The 24629-nt window shown below is 37.5% G+C and overlaps 1 protein-coding gene across 4 annotated transcripts in view; it reads left to right on the top strand.

Moving 5' to 3' along the window:
- The window catches only part of NETO2 (neuropilin and tolloid like 2), a 51429-nt gene that overhangs the window by 9620 nt on the left and 17180 nt on the right, over positions 1–24629 (top strand). For all 4 annotated transcript variants that reach the window (XM_017880289.1, XM_017880288.1, XM_017880286.1 and 1 more), the window contains one exon: positions 12910–13138. In XM_017880289.1, coding sequence (XP_017735778.1) covers positions 12910–13138 — 229 coding nt within the window. The remainder of the gene's footprint in view (positions 1–12909; positions 13139–24629) is intronic.

Here is a 24629-nt window from a genome sequence, read left to right as displayed (position 1 = left end):
AAGATTAAGATTCTTAAGACCTGTCAGTTCCCAATTGGTGGGTGTGCATATTGATCAGCATGATTATAGATTCATTAACATCTTTATGAGGAGGAAAATAGGCCACAAGAGGTGAAAGTGTGTTCTCAAAAGTTACAGAGTTGGTCGTAGCAATCTAAAAACGAAACCCAAATGTGTCAAGTCTGTTCTTACCCTGCTGTCCTGTGCTACTCAGGGGGCGCTTTTATTGGAAAGAACTGCAGGGAAGGATGTTTTTAAATAACTCCGACAGATTGAGTCTGGATACTGACTACTTCTGCATTTAATTTATACTTCTAGGAATATCAACAGAGTTAAAATTATATTTAATGCGTATTATGTAAAAAGAGGGAAAAGAGGAGAGAGGGTGGGAAAACATACCTCTCAAGAATCATGAAAATCAGATTTAAAGATTGGGTAATATGATAGATAAAGTAACCTGAAAACCCATCTGCTAGAAGACACGTGGAAACATTGGGTAAAATATGACAAATAATTCTTTTAAAAGCATATGTGTAAGCTCCAGGAAGGAGAAAAAGAGGGTAATGCTTATGGGTGAGAAATGAAGAGACAGAACTATAAATTAATAAATTGAAATTGATGTTACAGATGCCCCTGGCTGATTTTCATAACCTGTTACGGCACAGGGGTAGACATACTGAGAGCTTCCTTTTAATTCCCATACTGAGAAAAGAGGAGTCCTGGGGTTCACATGGCCTTTATGAGACTCACATGAAGCTGGAGCCCTCAAAGGGTGGCAACTCACATGAAAGCATAGATTAGAAAAAATGTTTCACTGCCACATGCTGATGACAAAGAAACTTGTTTTTCTGGGTTTAGTCTCAGGGTGAGGTTGGGGGTGAGGCTGGGGTCCCCCCTAGCTTTATACTTAGAAACCCTGCCTTTATTAGGGTTTGAGAAATGGATTTACATTCCCTGCTCAACCCAGGAGTCACTAAGTCCAAAAACTAACAAAATGGTCCTGGGTGCATTAAACCTTTGAGTCACCTGGCAAAAATAAATCTAAAAGTCACCAAGAAAGCTGCAGGGTTGGCATGGATGAAACACTGCTGCAGGTCAGCTCACAGCCCCCAGATTCTGAAACCCCTATGCTCACAGCCCACCATGGGTACGAGTTCACCAACATAACAAACAGGAAGGAGTTCCTTACATCTCCAAGAACTTGAGTGTTTCACGTATCCTCCAAGAAGGAAACAGAGATGAGAAAGAAAAATGACCACGTCCATTTTTAAAATAACCAAATAGGAGGTTTATAAGTTAAAAGTGTGGCTATTAAAAGATGTATCTGAGGAAATTACCCAGAGCATATAGCTGGAAGAGGTGGCAGTTTATTAGGATTTTCCATAACTGATACTCTGTAGTGTGTAAGTAAGCCTGATGCCCAGGTGTTCACGCACACACGTGATGTGCGCCTCCCTGCAGCCTTGTTACCATGTCGGCACATTGCCTATCTGATGTGAAAAGGAAAAAAAAGAAAATTTCAAGAACTGATGAAAAGCATGACACAGGGTGACTCCCAAGCAGGAAAAAAAATTTTAAGTGACACTGACATTGTACCCCACAGACAAGGAGAAAAGTTTTTAAACAACAGAGAAAATAGTCTACAAAAGGATGCTATTAAGATTGACACCAGAATTATCAATAGCAAAATAGAAGCCCGAGACAATAGAATAATGTCTTCATAGTGTTAAAAGTGTTCATTGTTATTTAAGAATGAAGGCAGTGGCGGGGATGCAGGGATGGTTAATGAGTACAAAAGTATAATTAGATAGAATTAATATCTGGTATTTGATAGCACAACAGAGTGACTACAGTCAACAATTTATTGTACAGTTTAAGAGCGTAATTGGGTCATTTGTAACACATGATAAATACTTGAGATGATGGATCCCCCATTTATCCTGATGTAATTATTATGTACTGTATACCTATATCATGATATCTCAGGCACCCCATAAATACATACATCTATTATATACCCATAAAAATAAAAAATAATGAGGGCAAAATTAAGGTGTTTCTCTGCAAAATAATACATGAATTAAATGCTACAATTAAAATCCAAATATATCTTGTTTACAGGATAATTACAGGAAAATTTGAAAATACAGAACTAGGAAAGAACAGACAAATGTCAAAAAAGAGCTGATGTAACTATTAAAACAGAAATCAATAATGTCACTCTCTCACTAGATAAATCTCAGATATTAATGTAGCCTTAAAATGCACAAAACATAGATTGCTGATTGTCGAGGAAAACTGACAAATCCACAACACAGTCGGTAATTTTTTTTTTTACTTCTTAGTAATTCACAGGTCAAGCATACAAAAAGTTAATATGGCTCAAAAGATTTAAATAACACAGTATGTGCTTAATGGACGTGCTATCTTGCTCCCAACATCCAGAGAATAGGCATTCTCTACTAGCATTCATAAAACATTTATCAAAATAGATACACGTGCTCAGCTAACAAAGGAAGTCTGAACGTATATGCAGAGCATCCTGTGACAAAAATGCAATTAAACCAGGAATCAGCAACCAAAGATTACTTTAAAACTCCATATGTTTGAAAATATAATAATATACCACTTAGTAATAAAGGCACAGAAGAAATCAGTGTGAAAATTTGAATACATTTAAAATGCATTAATGAAAATACTACATATAAAAAAACTGGGGTACAGCTAAAACCGTACTTTGAGAAAAAAGACTGAAATTTAGTTAAGACTCCAGAAGTTAAAAGAAAAATCCAAAGAAAGGGCAATCATAAAACAGAAATTTTTTTTAAAAATGAAGATACAAAAAGAATAAATCAATGAGGCCTGACATGGGCTCTTTGTAAAAGGTAACAACAGGCAGACTTCTGCCAAGATTGATCTAGGAAAAAAAGACATAAATAGTGCAGGCACAGTGGCTGATGCCTGTAATCCCAGCACTTTGGGAGGCAGTGGCGGACGGATCACGAGGTCAGGAGATTAAGACCATCCCAGCTAACACGGTGAACCCCATCTCTACTAAAAGTACAAAAAATTATCTGGGCATGGTGGTGGGTGCCTGTAGTCCCAGCTACTCGGGAGGCTGAGGCAGGAGAATGGCGTGAACCCAGGAGGCGGAGCTTGCAGTGAGCCGAGTTCATGCCACTGCACTCCAGCCTGGGCAATAGTGCAACACTCTGTCTCAAAAAAAAAAAAGGAAAAAAAAGACATAAATAATATTAGAAATGGAAAAGTTATAAATCAACTACAGCAAGGCTTTAAAACTATTATGAGACAAACCAACTAGAAAGTAGACCTGCCGAACAAGAGAGGAGAGAAACTGTGTTTCTTTAATTAATAAATGGCAGTGGGGGGAAAAGGAAAAACAAGAACCTATAGATTAAAAGAGATATAAAAGTCAAGTGAACTTACTGATTCAAACAAAATGTAAATGGAGGGAACTGATGACATTAAGAGGCGTGTAGAAGTTTGAACACTGGTATTTAATATTAAGTTATTCATTTGTTTGGTTTGATAATAGGATAAAGGTTATTTTTTAAGTGGCTTTAGTGATACAGAAATGTTTACAGATGCAATGATTTAATGTCTTGAGATTTGTCTCTAGTATGTAAGAGTTAGAAGTGAGGAAAGACAGATAAAATAAGATTGGCTAGGTTATAATTGCTGAAGTTGGAAGCTGGATGATACACAGATATATTTTGTCTGTTTTTGCATATTTTGAAATTTTAATAAATGTTTTAGACTATCATAAGAGAATATTATAAATAATGATTTGTCAGTAGATTTGTAAAGGGTATAAATGGTGATGTTTGGAGAGTATAGAGGGAATCCCTGTTTTTTTCTTTCTTAATCAGAACTCACAACAGGTTAGGAGACTAAAATTCTAAGGAAAACTTGTCTTTCTGGCCGGAGGAACTAGGTACAAGAGACCATGTTGTCATCTGGAGAATATGAAGGAAGTCTTGGAGAGGAGAGAGCTAGAGCAGGGAAGCACTAATGCAGACTTTCCTTCTGAGGTGCCTGCATGTAGAACAGATCCAGGGAAACGTGGCAGCAGTGTTAGGAACCACGTTACAGTATAAACCACCTCTAAGTCCCTGAGTGGGTCACACGCTGGGCAAGCCTACCCAGCACAGCAAAGTCTTTGAACATTGGGACCACCATCCAAACAAATAGAGACAGAATTTGCGGTCTGAATGCAACTTAGTTGTCTGCAGAACCAAAAGAAATAACAAAAAACGACATCCTCCAGGGATTTTTAACAGGATCCAAGTCACACAGCATAATATTTAAAATGTCCAAGATACAATGAAAAATTACAGAGAACTAGGAAAATCTGGTTAATTTTAATGAAAGGCAATCAATAGATCCCAACCCTAACCCACATATTAAGAACTATCCAAAGATCTTTTTTTAATTAAAAAAAATATTTTTAGTAGAAATGGGGTCTCACAATGTTACCTAGGCTGGTCTCAAACTCCTGAGCTCAAGTGATCCTCCTGCCTCAGCCTTCCAAAGTGCTAGGATTATAGGTGTTAGCCACCATGCCCAGCCAGAATTATCAAAAATTCTAAAGCAATGATAGAACCATGCTTCATGAGATAGCAGTAAACACTCTCAGAGTAGGAAAATAGGACTCAGCAGAGAAATAAAATAATTTTTTAAGTGAAAATTTAGAAGTAAAAGAAAATCTGAATTTTAACAAATAATCACTGTATGGGCTCAGTAGAAAAATGGAGAAAATAGAAAGTCACTGAACTTGAAGATGAGTCAGTAGAAATTATCCAATCTGAAGTACAGAGGAAAAAAGATTGAAAACGAAGTGATTGAAAACTGTCCATGGGACAGTTTCAAAGGGCCTAACATTTGTGTTGTTTAAGTCCTATCGGGAGAAGAGATTGTCACAGAATAAATATTTGAAGAAAAAATTGCTAAAAGCCCCAAACTTGATGAAGGACATATATCTAGAGATTTAAGGAACTCAGTGAACACCAAATAGGATAAACAAAAAAAGCAATACCTGCACACATCAAAATCAAATTACTTGAAATGAAAGATTGAGATCTTGAGGTCTACCAGAGAAAAATGATGCATCTTGTATAAGGGAGCAGTGATTTGAATGACTATTTTTTCTCTTTAGAAATGATGGAAGCCAAAGGTAGTGGATCAGAATCTTCACATGCTGGGATGGGCAGTAAGGGGATCTGTGAAGTCCAAATTTTATACCCTGCAAAACTTCTTTCAAGAATGATAAAACGAAGAGGATTTATCACCTATGCACTTGCTATAAAGGAAGTTATTTAGATAAAATACATGATACTAGAAAAAAATCTTGAAACTTCATGACTAAAGGGAAACGAATGGTAAATATCTGGGTAAATTTCAACTATTTTACCAGTATCAGGAATGAAAGAGAGGATATAACTACAGACCCCACCAACGTTAAAAGGAGTAAGAAAATACCTGGAACAGCTCTATGCCAGAAAAATCAGATGACTTTGATGAGATGGATAAATCCCTTGAGCTACACAACTGCCCAAACATATCCCAGTAGAAATACACAACCCAAATCATCCTATGCTTATTCAAAAATGAATTAATAAACATCTTCTAACAAAGAAAACTCTAGGCCTAGATGGGTTCACTGGCAAATTGTACCAAACATTCAAGGAAGATATAATGCCAATTCTTTAGTATCGTCCAGGAAATGAAAGAGCAGAGAACATTTCTAAACTTACTTTGTAAGACAAGCATTACCCTGATACCAACAGAGAAAGAGATATTATAAGGAAACTATTGATCAGTATTCATCAAGAAAATAGATGCAAAAATTTCAATAAAATATTAGCAAATCTAATTCAGCAATATAAAAAAATACATAATAGTAAAGTGTGGTTTATCTCAGGAATGCAAGTCTGGTTCAACATTTGAAAAATCAATGTATGGCCGGGCGCGGTGGCTCAAGCCTGTAATCCCAGCACTTTGGGAGGCCAAGACGGGCGGATCACGAGGTCAGGAGATCGAGACCATCCTGGCTAACCCGGTGAAACCCCATCTCTACTAAAAAATACAAAAAACTAGCTGGGCAAGGTGGCGGGCGCCTGTAGTCCCAGCTACTCTGGAGGCTGAGGCAGGAGAATGGCGTAAACCCGGGAGGCGGAGCTTGCAGTGAGCTGAGATCCGGCCACTGCACTCCAGCCTGGGCGACAGAGCGAGACTCCGTCTCAAAAAAAAAAAAAAAAGAAAAGAAAAGAAAAATCAATGTAATTCACTATAAAGACTAAAGAAAACTATGATTGTCTCCATTCATTAAAATTCAACACCCATTCATGATAAAAAGCCTCAGAAACAGGAACAGATGGGACTTCCATAACCTGATGAAAGGTATCTACAAAAACCTACCAGCTAAAGCAGGCACAATGGCAAGCACCCATAGTTCCAGTTATTAAGGAGGCTGATACAAGAGATTGAGAATTGCTTGAGCTCAGGAGTTCAAGGCCAGCCTGGACATCATAGTAAGACCCTGTCTCTTAGAAAAAAAAAAAAAAGAAGCAGAAAACCCTACGACTGACACCATACTTAATGGTGAAAACCTGAATTCTTTCTCCTTCAAAATCAGTAGCAAGCTAAGTCCTATTCAATGTTATACTAGAAGTTGTAGCCAGTACAAAAAGGCATACAGACTGAAAAGAAGAAATCAATCTTTTGAAGATATCATTGTCTATATAAAATTTCCATAGCATCTAAAAAGCTCCTGGAACAAATATATCAGATTCGCAAGATTGCAAGATGGAAGACCAGTACACAAAAATCAATTGCAGGTCAGGCACTGTGACTCCCGCCTGTAATCCCAGCACTTTGGGAGGCCAAGGCAGGCAGATCACTTGGTTCAAGACCAGCCCGGGCAACCTGACGAAACCCAGCCTCTGTAAAAAAAAACAAAATATATATAAATAAAAATATATAAATTAGCCGGGCATGGTGGCTGCACCTGTAGTCCCAGCTACCCAGGAGGCTGAGGCGGGAGGATCACTTCAGCCAAGGAGGTGGAGGCTGCAGTGAGCCAAGAGCACACCACTGCACTCCAGCCTGGACAACAAACTGAGACTCTGTCTCAAGAAAAAAAAAATCAATTGAATTTGTATATACTAGCAATGAAAATTGGAGTTCAAAATTAAGAAAACAGTACCATTTAAAATATTACTCCACCAAAAAAAAATGTGTAATATCTGTAAACTGAAAGAAGACCATAATGAAAATATTCAGAGATGACCTAAATAAATAGATATACTGTGTCAATGTATTAATAGGCCCAGTAGTGCTAAAATGTCAGTTCTTATGAAAATGATCTACACAGATGAATACAATTTCAATCAAAATCACAGCTATATTTTTTGTAAAGACTGACAAACTGATTCTAGAACATAATGGAAACGCAAGGGATTACAAAAGCCAAAATTATTCTGAAAAACAACAAACATGAAAGACTCATTACCTGATTTCAAGACTTACTGTGAAGCTTCAATAACCAAGACTGTAGTACTGACAAAGGACACACAGATCAATGGAACAGGATAGTCCAGAGATTAGATTGATGCAAATATGGTTCATTGATTTTTTGACATTGAAAGGAAATTGAGTGGAGAAAGGATAGTCTTTAACAGATGGTGCTGGAACAATTGGACCTCCATATTCAAAGAAAAAAAAAATGAACCCTCACCTACACCCAACACTGTATTTAAAAATTAACTCAAAATAAATCATGGACATAGATGTAAAATTATAAAACATTTAGAGGAGAATATATGAAAAGAATCTTACTGGGTTAGACAAAGAGTTCTTAGATGCAACACCGAAAGAGTATCCATAAAAGAAAAATTTAGGCTGGGCGTGGTGGCTCACACCTGTAGTCTTAGAACTTTGGGAGGTTGAGGCGGGCAGATCTCAAGGTCAGGAGATTGAGACCATCCTGGCTAACATGGTAAAACCCTGTCTCTACTAAAAATTAAAAAAATTAGCTGGGCGTGGTGGCAGGCACCTGTAGTTCCAGCTCCTCGGGAGGCTGAGGCAGTAGAGTGGTGTGAACCCGGGAGGTGGAGCTTGCAGTAAGCCAAGATCGCGCCACTGCACTCCAGCCTGGGCAACAGAGCAAGACTCCATCTCAGAAAAGAAAAAAAAAAGAAAAATTATAAGTTGGACTAATGAAAAGGCTTTTCTATGTGAAAGACACTGTTGAGTGGGGGGGGAAAAAAGCCACTGACTGGGAGAAAAAAAAAATCACCTATGAAAAGATTTCTTTCATCCAGAACTCAAAACTCAACAATAAGAACAAAACCCAATTATAAAACAGATTTTAACAGATACTTCACCACAGAAGATTTAATCATTACAAAAATGCAAATTCAAACCACAATGAGATGGCACTATTCTCTGTTAGAATAACTGTAATTTAGAAAAATCACTCAGTGCTGGGAACTCTGTAGAGCAGCTGAAACTCTGATACATTCCTGGTAGGAGTTCAAAATGATAGAGCCACTCTGGGAAACAGGTTGGTGGTTTCCTATAAAGTTACTATGTGACTCAGCAGTCTCTTCTGGATGGGTACCCGGGAGAAATGAAAGCTTATGTTCATGGAAAAAACCTGTATGTAAATATTCATAACAACTTTATCTGTAATAACCAAAAACTAGAAATGTTTCAAGTGTTCTTTAGCTTTTGAAAGAATAGGTCAGGTGCGGTGGTTCACGCCTATAGTTCCAGCACTTTGGGAGGCGGAGGCGGGGGGGATCACTTGAGGTCAGGAGTTCAAGACCATCCTGGCTAACATGGTAAAACCCCGTCTCTACTAAAAATACAAAAAATTAGCCGGGCCTGGTGGCAGGTGCCTGTAATCCCAGCTGCTTGGGAGGCTGAGGCAGGAGAATTGCTTGAACCCTGGAGGCGGAGGTTGCAGTGAGCCCAGATCACACTATCGCACTCCAGCCTGTATGATGAGCGAAAATTCCATCTCAAAAAATAAATAAACTGTGGTACATCCATATAGTAAAATCTAGTCAACAATAAAAAGGGACAAACTATAGCTACGTGCATTAACCCCAGATGCATCATGCTAAGTGAAATGATCTAGACTCAAAGGATATATGCTGTGTGATTTCATTTATACGAAATTCTGGAAAAAGTGAACTACAGGACAAAGAACAGATCATTGCTTACCAGGGATGAAGACTGGAGATAGGTTTTGACTGCACAGTAACAGCACAGGAGAATTTGAGTGAGTTGTGGAACTGTTCTTGAAGTGTCAGCAAGGACTGAGTAGTGGATTGAGTAAAGCAAGCAGACTCAAATAATTTGCTTTAGAAGTATAAATTGTCTCGTTAGAATTCAACTGTAAAGAGAAAAAATATATATAAATTGGTACAACCACTTTGGAGAGCTATTTTGCATGTGCTCTGGTAAAACTGAAAATGGTCACATGCTACCACACAAGTATACTTCTAGATTTATACCCAAATGAAATTGTCATACCTGTGCATAATGAGAAGACAACAATGTTTACAGCAATATTAGCTAATTATAAAAGTAGAAGCAAGCTAAATGCCCAATAGGAGAATGGATACACAGCGATTTATTTCTATTATTGGTATGAGGTTTTAAAATATATGGAACAATACAACATATTTTTATAGATATGTAAGTATGAAAATATTAAATGTGCATTAAATAAGTGAAATTAAACAATATTTATTAGATCTCCTTACTCTAAATTGAAATATTCCATGAAAAGATAATTCCATATTCACAAATTTTTTAGGAGTATTACCTGGAATATTGACTATAGAAGAATGTTGTATTGCTTTTAATAAAAGTAAATCAGTTATTTAAAGTTTAAAAAATTATACAGTTGACATGGGAATTGGATCAAATTTTAAATGTTTAAGTGTGTAAATAGGCCAGGCACAGTGGCTCATGCTTATAAACCCAGCACTTTGGGAGGCTGAGACAGGTGGATCACTTGAGATCAAGAGTTCGAAACCAGCCTAGGCAACATAGCAAAACCCCGTCTCTACTAAAAATACAAAAAATTAGCCAGGCGTGGTGGTGCACACCTATAGTCCTAACTACTCAGGAGTCTGAAGCACAAGAATCTCTTGAATCTGGGGGGTGGAGGCTGCACTGAGAGCCGCGATCATGCCACTGAACTCCAGCCTGGGAGACAGAGTGAGACTCTGGCTAAAAAAAAGGAAACAAAAAAAGTGTAAATAGATGGTTTTATTTAAGAAATCTAAATTAAATGTTAAAGGTCACCATAACCCTTGTATACTAAATATGAGAAACTAGTTAATGGGTGATGTTTAAGAAAAATATCCATTTATAAATATAAAAAGGAAGCCAGTCATGGTGGCCCATGCCTGCAGTGCCAGCACTTTGGGAGACCAAAGCAGGAGGATCACTTGAGCCCGGGAGTTCAAGACCAGCCTAGACAATATGGCAAGACCCTGTCTCTACTTTTTAAATTAAAAATATATTTAAAAATAAATATACAAAAGAAGGCATCGGTGTTTAAGAGTATACAATTAGTGTTTTAGTCCACTTTTATCAGTGGCCTTTTCATGATAGTAACTTTCTGGGGATTTCATTTCTGTTGGGGTCTTCAGGGGCTCCAATAAATAGCATCCCTTTTCTCTGCTGGAGTGCTGAACTAATTGAGAAATAAAAATGTCAGCATGTAGGGAGTCGGAAAAGCCTCTTTACCATAGTGAAAGCTAGGATAGAGAGAGCAACGCAGAGAGATGATCTAGTTAGTGTTGCCAACTCCTTACCCACCAGTTCTGCCTCTCACCGAAGTCTAGAACAGCCCATTCCACTCCAGGGAAAGTTCACATCTGCAGAGCAGACCGGCCTACCCAGTCCCACTTCCTGTGGGGGGCGGGAGAAAGAAACCAAACTCCCACCATCCAGGTAACTTGCCCTGCTTCTCTGGGTAGGATACAGGGATAGGGTAAGAGGTCACTTACTTGATAAAAGATGTAAGTAAAAGATCCTTTCTCATGCAATCTGGAGTAAAAGAAAGTAGTTTATGCCCTTCTCCCAACATTTCAATTTGTCAGATTCACGTTATGAATATTTCCCAAAAATTTGTTGAATTAAACAATTCAATATTTAGCTGTATTTACAGTAGAAAAGTGCTATGATTTGTTATCATTTATCTTTAACTTCATGTTTTTTAAAAAATATGTCTTTGAAGAGCATTTACTATAGCCTTGTATAATACCGTATTTATTTGGATTAAAAGAAAAGCAGAGAGTAAATATAAATACTTGAGACAGCTTGATTATTTTACTGATACTTCTACCAAGTCATAGTTTTACAAGCCTAGTCACTTTCTTATTGCCTGCCATGAGCAAGAATTATGCTGGATGAAACTGAGCCAGTGACCTTCCATTGGAAGACATCACAGTCTAGTGGAAAAGGGAAGTTATTACACCATTAGTGCTCCCTACCACAGAGTGTGAGCAGAGGGTTTGGGTTATATAAGTGATGGAAAACTAATGAAAACTGATGATGTATTTAAGAAAACATATTGCTTCTATGTTAAAATACATGCATGAAGACTTTGTAAAGTTTTGAACTGGAAATCCCATTTCATTACCAATTTTCCACCACTCTTACGGAAGTGGTGAACCAGTCATTTCAAATAAACCAAAATCATTTAGTCAAAATTTAATTCTTTAAGCTATATTTTGTAAGTTGTTCTCTCTTAGTGTTATGCCATCAAGGTATTTGGTGGAGTAGGGGGGAATATATGACATAACATTTTTGTTTTATTAATCCCTTTGAATTAAAGGGTAGGGGTGGCACCCTCAGAGTAATAGCTAGGAAGTGAATACTCATTAGATGTCTTGAATGGCAATTCAAAGGTAATCTTTATTTACTCACTCAAATTTTATTTTAATCGTAGAGTCACATATGAGCAACTAGAGCCCAAACAGGGAACACTGTGTGAGTATGTAAAGCACCTCATGGAATGGGAAGGACGCACATTTAGAGTCAGACCAACCTGGGTTTAATCCTTGCCACCGAATGACAGATTGATCTCTGCCCACAAAAAAGCGTGATACTTACTTCATTAGGCTCTTCTGGAGATTAATGTTTAAAATCCAAGTTTACAATGTAAGAGAAATTGTCAAACAACAATGGATCGAGAGTGTTTAGGAAATAACTCAGTACCATTTAGCTATAAAATTTGAATGGGGGGATGCTAACAGAGCTTCCTTTGATAGTACAGTTGATGTCTGCCTGTCTGAAAATGCAGATGTTGTTAAGAGGTGAAATGATAAAGCAACCATGTAGAACAGTAGGATATTGTGTAAATAAATAATAGGACATCCAGGAATAGGTATGGCTAAGAGTATAGATAAAAACATTTTTATATGATACAGCTAAAGTAGGATGTGTATATCTTACAGGTTTTTTAAATGTGCAGAAAAACTGAAAAGAAACTCACCAATCACATGCATTGTTGGAATAATAGAATTATGAGTGATTATTTTATTTCTCCCCTGTCCAGTACCATGAGATTGCTTTTATAATGAGAAAAATGTGAGATAGTTATGCCTTGTGAACAAAAAGTTTCTTCTCTTTATAGACAAAACACAAAGTAAGTTCCTTAGTGCTTGGTTCCATTATTAAGACAACCAAAGAAACAGATCATTAATCTTAGTTCCTCTAACTATTTAGGCATCAGTCATTTATCTATTATGGTTTTCTGTCAGCTGTTATTATTTGGTGTACCATGTTGTCTGTGGAAAATAGAAATAGAAAAATTCAAATTAATGCATCTTTTAAAAGCAGTGTTTTGTGTTAATACTACAGATTTATTTGAGGTTCCTAGATTATCAAATGGAGCACTCAAATGAATGCAAGAGAAACTTCGTTGCAGTCTATGATGGAAGCAGTTCTATTGAAAACCTGAAGGCCAAGTTTTGCAGCACTGTGGCCAATGATGTAATGCTTAAAACAGGAATTGGAGTGATTCGAATGTGGGCAGATGAAGGTAGTCGGCTTAGCAGGTTTCGAATGCTCTTTACTTCCTTTGTGGAGCGTAAGTAAATAATTCCTATAGTATTGAGATCTTTTACATATTTTTCAGTCATTCACAAGGCACTCAGCATTTACTTTTTAAAAATATTTATTTTAGGATGTATTTTTTTTGTTTGTTTTACTACAGCTCTTTTAATGCAAGAATATTAAATTTAAAATGTTTTAAATTTTATTTAATTTTTGGAGGTGGGGTCTTGATTTGTTGCCCAGGCTGGCCTTAAACTCCTGGGCTCAAGCGATCCTCTGCTTCACCCTCCCAAGTAGCTGGGACTACAGGCACATGGCACTATACCAGACAGCATTTACTTTTGACAAAAATATGCAAGTCACAAGGTAGAAGCAACTGTATCTTGGTCCCTGTTCTCTTGGAATGGACTGTCATGGGTAAAAAAACCATGTTAACATATCAATTGGAACACTCATTATAAAGGTATAAACAAGTGGTAGAGATTACAGACAGGGAAGACTTATACTTTCTCTCAAGATTTTCTAACTTATTAGTAGTATTAATTTAGCTTGGTGAATAGTTATGAATCCACGAAACTATGGTCATCAAAGATTTAGATATGCCATAGATCTTTTTCTTTTTAAATAACTTTAAACTTACAGAACATTGTAAAAATGATAGAGTTCCCTATGTGCCATTCACTCAGATTCCCCTAATGCCAACATCTCTCAAAGCCGGAATAAAACTGAAAATTAACACAGATAACACTATTATTAACTAAGCTATAGACCTGATTCCAGTATCTCTAGTTTTGCCATGAAGGTCCTTTTATGATCCAGTTTCCCACATTGCTTTTAGTTGTCAAGTATCCTTAGCCTTCTCCATCTGTGACAGTTACTCTGTCTGTGTCTTTCCTTGGCACATTGTCAGGAGTACTAGCCAGTGTAGTAGAATGTCCATCAGTTTGAGTTTGTCTTATGTTTCCTAGGGATTCCACCGAGGCTGTGTATTTCTGTCAGGAATACCACAGAAACTGTGGTGCTCTTCTAACTACATCATGTCAGTGAAGCAGGGGTACATGGTATCATTTTGTCTTACTGCTGGTAATGTTAACTTTGATCACTTCCTTAAGGTGCTGCCAGTTTTCTTCACTAAAAAGTTGCTATTTTTTTTCCTTTCTAATTAATAAGTCCCTTTGAGTCTATGCCGACATCTCCTCACCCACTAATTTTAGCATCCATTGTTGGCTTCTGCCTGTAACAGTTACTACTGTAGGGTTTACCTGATCATGATTTTCTATTTCCATCATTCCTTCTGTATACATTAATTAACATTCTGCTGTGAGAAAAACTATCCCTTTTTCCTTACTTATTCAGTTATTAATAATTACATCAGTATGGGCTTATGGATATTTTATTTTGTTCTGTTGTTATAATATTAATATTATTATTATGACCAGGCATCATGGCTCACGCCTGTAATCCCAGCACTTTGGGAAGCCGAGGCAGCAGATCACTTGAGGTCAGGAGTTCAAGACCAGCCTTGGCAACGTGGTGAAACCCCCATCTCTACTAAAAATACAAAAATTAGCTGGGCGTAGTGGCAGGTGCCTATAGTCCCAGCTACTCGGGAGGCTGAGGTGGGAAAATCACCTGAGCCCAGGAGGTCAAGGCTCCAGTGAGCTAAGGTCACACCACTGCACTCCAGCCTGGGTGACCAGAGTGAGAATGTCTCAAAAAAAGTTATTTTTCTATGATAGTAACATTATTTTGTTGCTCAAAGCCCAAGCTTCAGCCATTGGAAGCTCCTTCAGTTTGCCTCCTGTGTCCTCTCAGCATATCCAATTAATAGTTTTTTAATTATTTTCTTACTTTATGGCAATTCTGGATGAACCAGGCTCAACTTGGGTTTTCTCTGACCCAACCCTAGATCAACCGTATTTCCAAGGAGCCCTTTCTTCATCTTACAGAGAGAAACCTAATTTATCTAAAATGGATTAATTTGTTTAATCCTAATATACACAAAAAGTAACTTCACAATTGCTAATCCATATCCCTTTGAGAAATTTCCTAACAAAGTACCTTATGTACAGTTCTTTTTGTGTTTAGTTTTACTGTCAAGATACTGTTTTCCAGTTACTCAGGCTAGTGGTTTATATTTCATTTTGTGCTCCCCCCACATCATGGTTTCTATACATTATTTTTATGTGAGGGTTCTGGGAACATAACTGTTGTTCCTAGAGAGCCCACATCCCAAGAGGGACACTTGGAAGTGTCCTTGCCTCCTTCATTCTCTGCCTTGCATTTCTACCCTCTATCTGGATTTCTTTTTGCACAAATGAGCAGATACATGTGTATTTTCTTATGTGACATTTTTTCTTACTTGAAGGACAGCATTATTCTTTTACACTTTATTTTTTCAACTTAAAAGTATATCCTGGTCAGGTGCAGTGGCTCACACCTATAATCCCAGCACTTTGGGAAGCCGAGGCAGCAGATCACTTGAGGTCAGGAGTTTGAGACCAGCCTGGGCAACGTGGCGAAACTCCGTCTCTACTAAAAATACAAAAATTAGTGGGGCATGGTAGCATGCGCCTATAATTCCAGCTACTGGGGAGGGTGAGGCATGAAAATCGCTTGAAACCAGAAGGTGGAGGTTGCAATGAGCTGAGATCAGGCCACTGCACTCTCCAATCTGTGTGACAGAGTAAGACCCTGTCTCAAAAAAATATATATATATATCCTGGAAACCATTCCATGTCAATTCATAGAGCACATTTTTATTTTATAGCTGCATAGTAGAGCATTGTATATACCAACTTTATTTTATCTTCTACTTATGTTGGGCATATAGGTTATTCCCAATATTTGCAGTTATAAACAAGCTGCAGTGAATAATGTTATGCGTATGTCTTTCTGTATTGTTGGAGACGTGTCATCAGGATAAATTCCTACAAGTGGGATTGTTTGGTTAAAAAACGTTGTGTAGTTTGGTTAGATATTGCCAAATACCCTTCCAGGAGGGTTGTAGCTTTTTTTTTTCAACTGTGGCAAAATATACATGGTATAAAATTTACCCTCAGTCACTTTTAAATGTGTAAATCAGTGGCATTAAGTACATGCTCATTGTTGTGCAACCATCACCACTTTGTCTGGAGCATTTTTATCATCCCAAACTGAAACGCTATACCCATGAAACAGTTCCTTCCCATTTTTTTCTCTCTCCCTACGCTGGTAACCTCTGTTCTACTTTCTGTCTCTATGAATTTCCGTATTCTAGGTAACTCATAGTAGAATCATATAATATTTGTCCTTTTATGTCGGGCTTACTTTGCTTAGCATAAGGATTTCAAGGTTCATCCATGATATCTTTTCATGGTTCATCCATATGGTCATATGTATCAGAATTTTATTCTTTTTTAAGGCTAAATATTCCATAAGTAAATGCCACATTTTCTTTATACATTCATTCATCAGTTGATGGATGCTTGATTGTTTCTACCTTTGGGTTGTGATGAGTAATGCTGCTGTGTAGAATTGTTGGATCATATGGCAAATCTGTGTTTAAGTTTTTGAGGAACCAGCAAACTTTTCCACAGTGGCTGCACCATTTTACACACCGACCAGCAGCACACAGAGGGTTCCGGTTTACCCACATCTTCACCAATACCTGTTATTTTTCGTACTTTTGGATAATAGCCATCCTAATACATGTAAAGTAGCATCTCATTGTGGTTTTGATTTGCCTAACGATTAGTAATGTTGAGCATTTTTCCACGGGCTTCTTGGCTATTCATGTATCTTCTTTGCAGAAAGGTCTTTTCACATCCTTTGCCCGCTTTTGATTTTTTTTTTAAGTTGTAGACGTTCTCTGCATATTCTGGATATTAGTCCCTTATTGTGTATGTGATTAGCAGACTTTTTTGCATTCTGTTTGTTGCCTTTTCACTCCCTTTATATAGTGTCCTTTCAGGTACAAAAGTTTTTAATTTTGATGAAGCCCAATTTAATGTGGTTTTTGTTGTTGTTTTTGGTGTGATATCCAAGAAATCACTGTCAAGACCAATGTCATGAAGCTTTTCTCATACGTTTTCTTCTGAGAGTTTTATAGTTTTAGCTTTTGTAATACGTTTAGGTCTTTGATCTATCTGGAGTTAATTTTTGTATATAGTGTAAGTTAAGGCTCCAACTTCATTCTTTTTCATGTGGATATCCAGCTTTCCCAGGATCATTTTTTGAAAACGCTGTCCTTTCCCATTGAATGGTCTTGACACCCCTGTCAAAAATCAATTAGACCTGGGCACAGTGGCATGAAATGTGAATGAACCATGAATAGCCAATCTGTAGTCCCAGTTATACAGGAGGCTGAGGCAGGAGGATTGCTTGAGTCTAGGAATTTGAGACCAGCCTGGGCAGGAGTTCAAGACCAGCCTGATCAACATAGCAAAACCCCATCTCTATTTTTCTTTAAAAAAAAGAAAGACCGGACACAGTGGCTCATGCCTGTAATCCCAGCACTTTGGGAGGCCAAGGTGGGTGGAACACCTGAGATCAGGAGTTTGATGCCAGCCTAGCCAACATGACGAAACCCCATCTCAACTAAAAATACAAAATTTAGCCAGGCGTGGTGGCACACGCCTGTAATCCTAGCTTCTCGGGAGCCTGAAGCAGGACAATCACTTGAACCTGGGAGGCAGAGGTCACGGTGAACCGAGATTGCGCCACTGCACTCCAACCTGGGCAACAGAGCTAGACTCCAACAAAAAAAAAAAAAAAAATTTATGTGAAGATTTATTTCTGGCCTCTCAATTCTGTTGGTCTATATGCCTGTTGTTATGCCAGTAGTAATTGTTTTGATTACTGTAAATTTGTAATAAGTTTTGAAATCAGGACGTGTGAGTCTTCCAACTTTTTTCTTGTTTTTCAAAATTGGATTGGCTATTCATGGTTCATTCACATTTCATGAATTTTAGGATGACTTTTTCTATTTCTGCAGAAACACTGTTGGATTTTCAAAGGGATCATTTTAAATCTGTGGGTCACTTTGAGTAATATTGTCATCTTAACTGTATGAAGTCTTCCCATTCATGAACACAGGATGTATATTCCCATTGATTTTTCATCTTTAATTCATTCAGCAATGTTTTGTAGTTTTCAGCATATGAATGTTTTGCCTCCTTGGTTAAATTTATTCCTAATATTTTATTTTTTTTAATGCTATTATACTGGAATTATTTTCTTAACTTCCTTTTCTAATTGTTAATTGGCAGTGTTTAGAAGTGCAATGGATTTGTGTATGTGGGTTTTGCATCCAGCAACTTTGTTGACTTAGTTTATTAGCTCTAACAGGGTGTGGGTGGGTGGGTGGGTGTGATCTTTAGGGTTTTCTGCATGTAAGATTGTGTTATTTGTGAACAGAGAAAATCTTATATCTTCCTTTCTAATTTGGATACGTTTCATTTCATTTTCTTGCCTAATTGCTCCAACCAGAACTTCTAGTATATATTCAATAGAAGTGAAATTGGGTATCTGTCTTATTCTTGATCTTAGTGGAGCTCTGTCCTTCACTACTGATTATGATGGTAGCTCTGGGTTTTTCCTATATGGCCTTTGTCATGTGAAGGAATTTTTTTTTTTCTATGCATAGTTAATTGAATGTTCTTATCATGAAAGGCTGTTGAATTTTGTCATGCTGTTTTAAAAATTCATTGAGCTGATCATGTAGTTGTTTTCCCTTACTGTAAATGTGATGTATTAAATTGGTAGGCTTTTGTATATTGAACCACTCATGCATTCTGGGAATAAATCCCACTTGTTCTTGGTGTATAATCATTTTATATGTTGCTGAATTCTGAAGTAGTAATTTTCTTGAGGATTTGTATGTTAATATTCGTAAGGGATATTGGTCTTTAGTTTTTTGTATCTTTTTCTAGCTTTGGTATCAGAATAATTCTGGCCTCATAGAATGAGTAACTAGTGTTCTGGCCTCATAGAATGAGTAACTAGTGTTTGTTCTTCAACTTTTTCAAAGAGTTTGGGGATTCGTGTTAACTTTTTTTATTATTATGATACTTGAAGTTCTGGGCTACATGTGCAGAGCATGCAGGTTTGTTACTTAAGTATACACCTGCCATGCTGGTTTGCTGCATCCATCAACCCATCATCTACATTTCTCCTAATACTGTCCCTACCCTAGGCCCCCACCCCCCAACAGGCCCCGGTGTGTGATGTTCCTTCCCCTCCCTGTGTCCGTGTGTTCTTATACTTCCAACTCCCACTTAGGAGTGAGAGCATGCAGTGTTTGATTTTGTTCCTGTGTTAGTTTGCTGAGAATGATGGTTTCCCGCTTCATCCATGTCCCTGCAAAGGACATGAACTCATCCTTTTTTATGGCTGCATAGTATTCCATGGTATATATGTGCCACATTTTCTTTATCCAGTCTATCATTGATGGGCATTTGGGTTGATTCCAAGTCTTTGCTATTATGAATAGTGCTGCAATAAACATACGTGTGCATGTGTCTTTATAGTAGAATGATTTATAATCCTTTGGGTATATATCCAGTAATGAGATTGCTGAGTCAAATAGTATTTCTAGTTCTAGATCCTTGAGGAGTCTCCACACTCTTCCACAATGGTTGAACTAATTTACACTCCCACCAACAGTGTAAAAGCACTGTTTCTCCACATCCTCTCCAGCATCTCTTGTTTTCTGACTTTTTAGTGGTAGCCATTCTAACTGGCGTGAGATGGTATCTCATTGTGGTTTTGATTTGCATTTCTCTAATGACCAGTGATGATGAGCTTTTTTTCATATCTTTGTTGGCTGCATAAATGTCTTCTTTTGAGAAGTGTCTGTTCATATCCTTCACCTACTTTTGGATGGGGTTGATTTTTTTTTCCTTGTAAATTTGTTTAAGTTCCTTGTAGATTCTGGATATTAGCCCTTTGTCAGATGGATAGATTCCAAAATTTTCCCCATTCTGTAGGTTGCCTGTTCACTGTGATAATAGTTTCTTTTGCTGTGCACAAGCTCTTTAGTTTAGTTACACCCATTTGCCAATTTTGGCTTTTGTTGCCATTGCTTTTGGTGTTTTAGTTTTGAAGCCTTTGCCCATGCCTATCTCCTGAATGGTATTGCCTAGGTTTTCTTCTAGGGTTTTATGGTTTTAGGTCTTAGGTTTAAGTCTTTAGTCCATCTTGAGTTAATTTTGTATAAGGTCCAGTTTCTGGAAGGGGTCCAGTTTGAGTTTTCTGCATATGGCTAGCCAGATTTCCCAATACCATTAAATAGGGAATCCTTTCCCCATTGCTTGTTTTGTCAGATTTGTCAAAGATCAGATGGTTGTAGATATGTGGCATTATTTCTGAGGCCTCTATTCTGTTTCATTGGTCTATATATCTGTTTTGGTACCAATACCTTGCTGTTTTGGTTACTGTAGCCTTGTGGTATAGTTTGAAGTCAGGAAGCATGATGCCTCCAGCTTTGTTCTTTTGCTTAGGATTGTCTTGACTATACAGGCTCCATTTTGGTTCCATACGAAATTTAAACTAGTTTTTTCTAATTCTGTGAAGAAAATCAAATGGTAAGTTGATGGGGATAGCATTGAATCTATAAATTACTTTGGGCAGTATGGCTATTTTCACGATATTGATTCTTCCTGTTCATGAGCATGGAGTGTTTTCCATTTGTGTCCTCTCTTATTTCCTTGAGCAGTGGTTTGTAGTTCCCCTTGAAGAGGTCTTTCACATCCCTTGTAAGTTGTATTCCTAGGTATTTTATTCTCTTTTAGCAATTGTGAATGGGAGTTCATTCATGATTTAGCTCTCTGTTTGTCTATACACCTATTGGTGTATAGGAATGCTTGTGATTTTGCACATTGATTTGTATCCTGAAACTTTGCTGAAGTTGCTTATCAGCTTAAGGAGATTTTGGGCTGAGACCATGGGGTTTTCTAAATATACAATCATGTCATTTGCAAACAGACAATTTAACTTCCTGTCTCCCTGTTTGAATATCCTTTATTTCTTTATCTTGCCTAATTGCCCTGGCCAGAACCTCCAATACCATGTTGAATAGGAGTGGTGAGAAAGGGTATCCTTGTCTTGTTCCGGTTTTCAAAGGAAATGCTTCCAGCTTTTGCCCATTCCGTGTGATATTGGCTGTGGGTTTGTCATAAATCGCTCTAATGATTTTGAGATACGTTTCATCAATACCTGGTTTATTGAGAGTTTTAGCATGAAGGAGTGTTGAATTTTATAGAAGGCCTTTTCTACATCTATTGAGATAATAATGTGATTTTCTCATTGGGTCTGTTTATGTGATTGATTTGCGTATGTTGAACCAGCCTTGCATCCGAGGGATGAAGCTGACTTGATTGTGGTAGATAAGGTTTTGATGTGCTGCTGGATTTAATTTGCCAGAATTTTACTGAGGATTTTCACATCGATGTTCATCAGGGATATTGGCCTGAAATTTTCTTTTTTGTTGTGTCTCTACCAGGTTTTGTTACCAGGAAGATGCTGGCCTCAAAAGTGAGTTAGGGAGAAGTCCCTCTTTTCTATTGTTTGGAATACTTTCAGAAGGAGTGATACCAGCTCCACTTTGTACCTCTGGTAGAATTCGGGTGTGAATCCATGTGATCCTGGGCTTTTGTTGGTTGGTAGGCTGTTAATTACTGCCTCAATTTCAGAACTTGTTATTGATCTATTCAGGGATTTGACTTCTTCCTGGTTTAGTCTTGGGAGTGTGTATGTGTCCAGGAATTTATCCATTTCTTCTAGATTTTCTAGTTTATTTGCATAGAGGTGTTTATGGTATTCTCTGATAGTAATTTCTATTTCTGTGGGATCAGTGGTGATATCTCCTTTATCATTTTTTATTGTGTCTATTTGATTCTTCTCTTTTCTTCTTTATTANTTTGTTGCCATTGCTTTTGGTGTTTTAGTTTTGAAGCCTTTGCCCATGCCTATCTCCTGAATGGTATTGCCTAGGTTTTCTTCTAGGGTTTTTATGGTTTTAGGTCTTAGGTTTAAGTCTTTAGTCCATCTTGAGTTAATTTTTGTATAAGGTCCAGTTTCTGGAAGGGGTCCAGTTTGAGTTTTCTGCATATGGCTAGCCAGATTTCCCAATACCATTAAATAGGGAATCCTTTCCCCATTGCTTGTTTTTGTCAGATTTGTCAAAGATCAGATGGTTGTAGATATGTGGCATTATTTCTGAGGCCTCTATTCTGTTTCATTGGTCTATATATCTGTTTTGGTACCAATACCTTGCTGTTTTGGTTACTGTAGCCTTGTGGTATAGTTTGAAGTCAGGAAGCATGATGCCTCCAGCTTTGTTCTTTTTGCTTAGGATTGTCTTGACTATACAGGCTCCATTTTGGTTCCATACGAAATTTAAACTAGTTTTTTCTAATTCTGTGAAGAAAATCAAATGGTAAGTTGATGGGGATAGCATTGAATCTATAAATTACTTTGGGCAGTATGGCTATTTTCACGATATTGATTCTTCCTGTTCATGAGCATGGAGTGTTTTTCCATTTGTGTCCTCTCTTATTTCCTTGAGCAGTGGTTTGTAGTTCCCCTTGAAGAGGTCTTTCACATCCCTTGTAAGTTGTATTCCTAGGTATTTTATTCTCTTTTTAGCAATTGTGAATGGGAGTTCATTCATGATTTAGCTCTCTGTTTGTCTATACACCTATTGGTGTATAGGAATGCTTGTGATTTTTGCACATTGATTTGTATCCTGAAACTTTGCTGAAGTTGCTTATCAGCTTAAGGAGATTTTGGGCTGAGACCATGGGGTTTTCTAAATATACAATCATGTCATTTGCAAACAGACAATTTAACTTCCTGTCTCCCTGTTTGAATATCCTTTATTTCTTTATCTTGCCTAATTGCCCTGGCCAGAACCTCCAATACCATGTTGAATAGGAGTGGTGAGAAAGGGTATCCTTGTCTTGTTCCGGTTTTCAAAGGAAATGCTTCCAGCTTTTGCCCATTCCGTGTGATATTGGCTGTGGGTTTGTCATAAATCGCTCTAATGATTTTGAGATACGTTTCATCAATACCTGGTTTATTGAGAGTTTTTAGCATGAAGGAGTGTTGAATTTTATAGAAGGCCTTTTCTACATCTATTGAGATAATAATGTGATTTTTCTCATTGGGTCTGTTTATGTGATTGATTTGCGTATGTTGAACCAGCCTTGCATCCGAGGGATGAAGCTGACTTGATTGTGGTAGATAAGGTTTTTGATGTGCTGCTGGATTTAATTTGCCAGAATTTTACTGAGGATTTTCACATCGATGTTCATCAGGGATATTGGCCTGAAATTTTCTTTTTTGTTGTGTCTCTACCAGGTTTTGTTACCAGGAAGATGCTGGCCTCAAAAAGTGAGTTAGGGAGAAGTCCCTCTTTTCTATTGTTTGGAATACTTTCAGAAGGAGTGATACCAGCTCCACTTTGTACCTCTGGTAGAATTCGGGTGTGAATCCATGTGATCCTGGGCTTTTGTTGGTTGGTAGGCTGTTAATTACTGCCTCAATTTCAGAACTTGTTATTGATCTATTCAGGGATTTGACTTCTTCCTGGTTTAGTCTTGGGAGTGTGTATGTGTCCAGGAATTTATCCATTTCTTCTAGATTTTCTAGTTTATTTGCATAGAGGTGTTTATGGTATTCTCTGATAGTAATTTCTATTTCTGTGGGATCAGTGGTGATATCTCCTTTATCATTTTTTATTGTGTCTATTTGATTCTTCTCTTTTCTTCTTTATTAGTCTGGCTAGCGGTCTATCTATTTTGTTAATCTTTTCAAAAAACCAGCTCCTGGGTTCATTGATTTTTTGAAGGATTTTTTTTGTGTCTCTATCTCTTTCAGTTCTGCTCTGATCTTAGTTATTTTGTCTTCTAGCTTTTGAATGTGTTTGCTCTTGCTTCTCTAGTTCTTTCAATTGTGAGATGTTAGGGTGTCAATTTTATATCTTTCCCACTTTCTCCTGTGGGCATTTAGTGCTATAAATTTCCCTCTAAACACTGTGTTAGCTGTGTCCCAGAGATTCTGGTACGTTGTGTCTGTTCTCATTGGTTTCAAAGAACTTATTTATTTCTGCCTTAATTTTGTTATGTACCCAGTAGTCATTCAGGAGCAGGTTGTTCAGTTTCCATGTAGTTGTGTGGTTTTGAGTGAGTTTCTTAATCCTGAGTTCTAATTTGATTGCACTGTGGTCCGAGAGACTATTTGTTATGATTTCTGTTCTTTTGCATTTGCTAAGGAGTGTTTTACTTCCAATTATGTGGTCAATTTTAGAATAAGCGTGATGTGCTGCTGAGAAGAGTGTATACTGTTGATTTGGGTTGAAGAGTTCTGTAGATATCTATTAGGTCCGCTTGGTCCAGAGCTGAGTTCAAGTCCTGAATATCCTTGTTAATTTTCTGTCTCGTTATCTGTCTAATATTGACAATGGGTTGTTAAAGTCTTTCACAATTATTGTGTGGAAGTCTAAGTCTCTTTGTAGGTCTCTAAGAACTTGCTTTATGAATCTG

The sequence above is a fragment of the Rhinopithecus bieti genome, unplaced genomic scaffold, assembly GCF_001698545.2.
Source record: "Rhinopithecus bieti isolate Rb0 unplaced genomic scaffold, ASM169854v2 scaffold_12138, whole genome shotgun sequence".
NCBI classification, from domain to species: Eukaryota; Metazoa; Chordata; class Mammalia; order Primates; family Cercopithecidae; genus Rhinopithecus; species Rhinopithecus bieti.
This window is presented reverse-complemented; position numbering and strand designations above follow the sequence as displayed.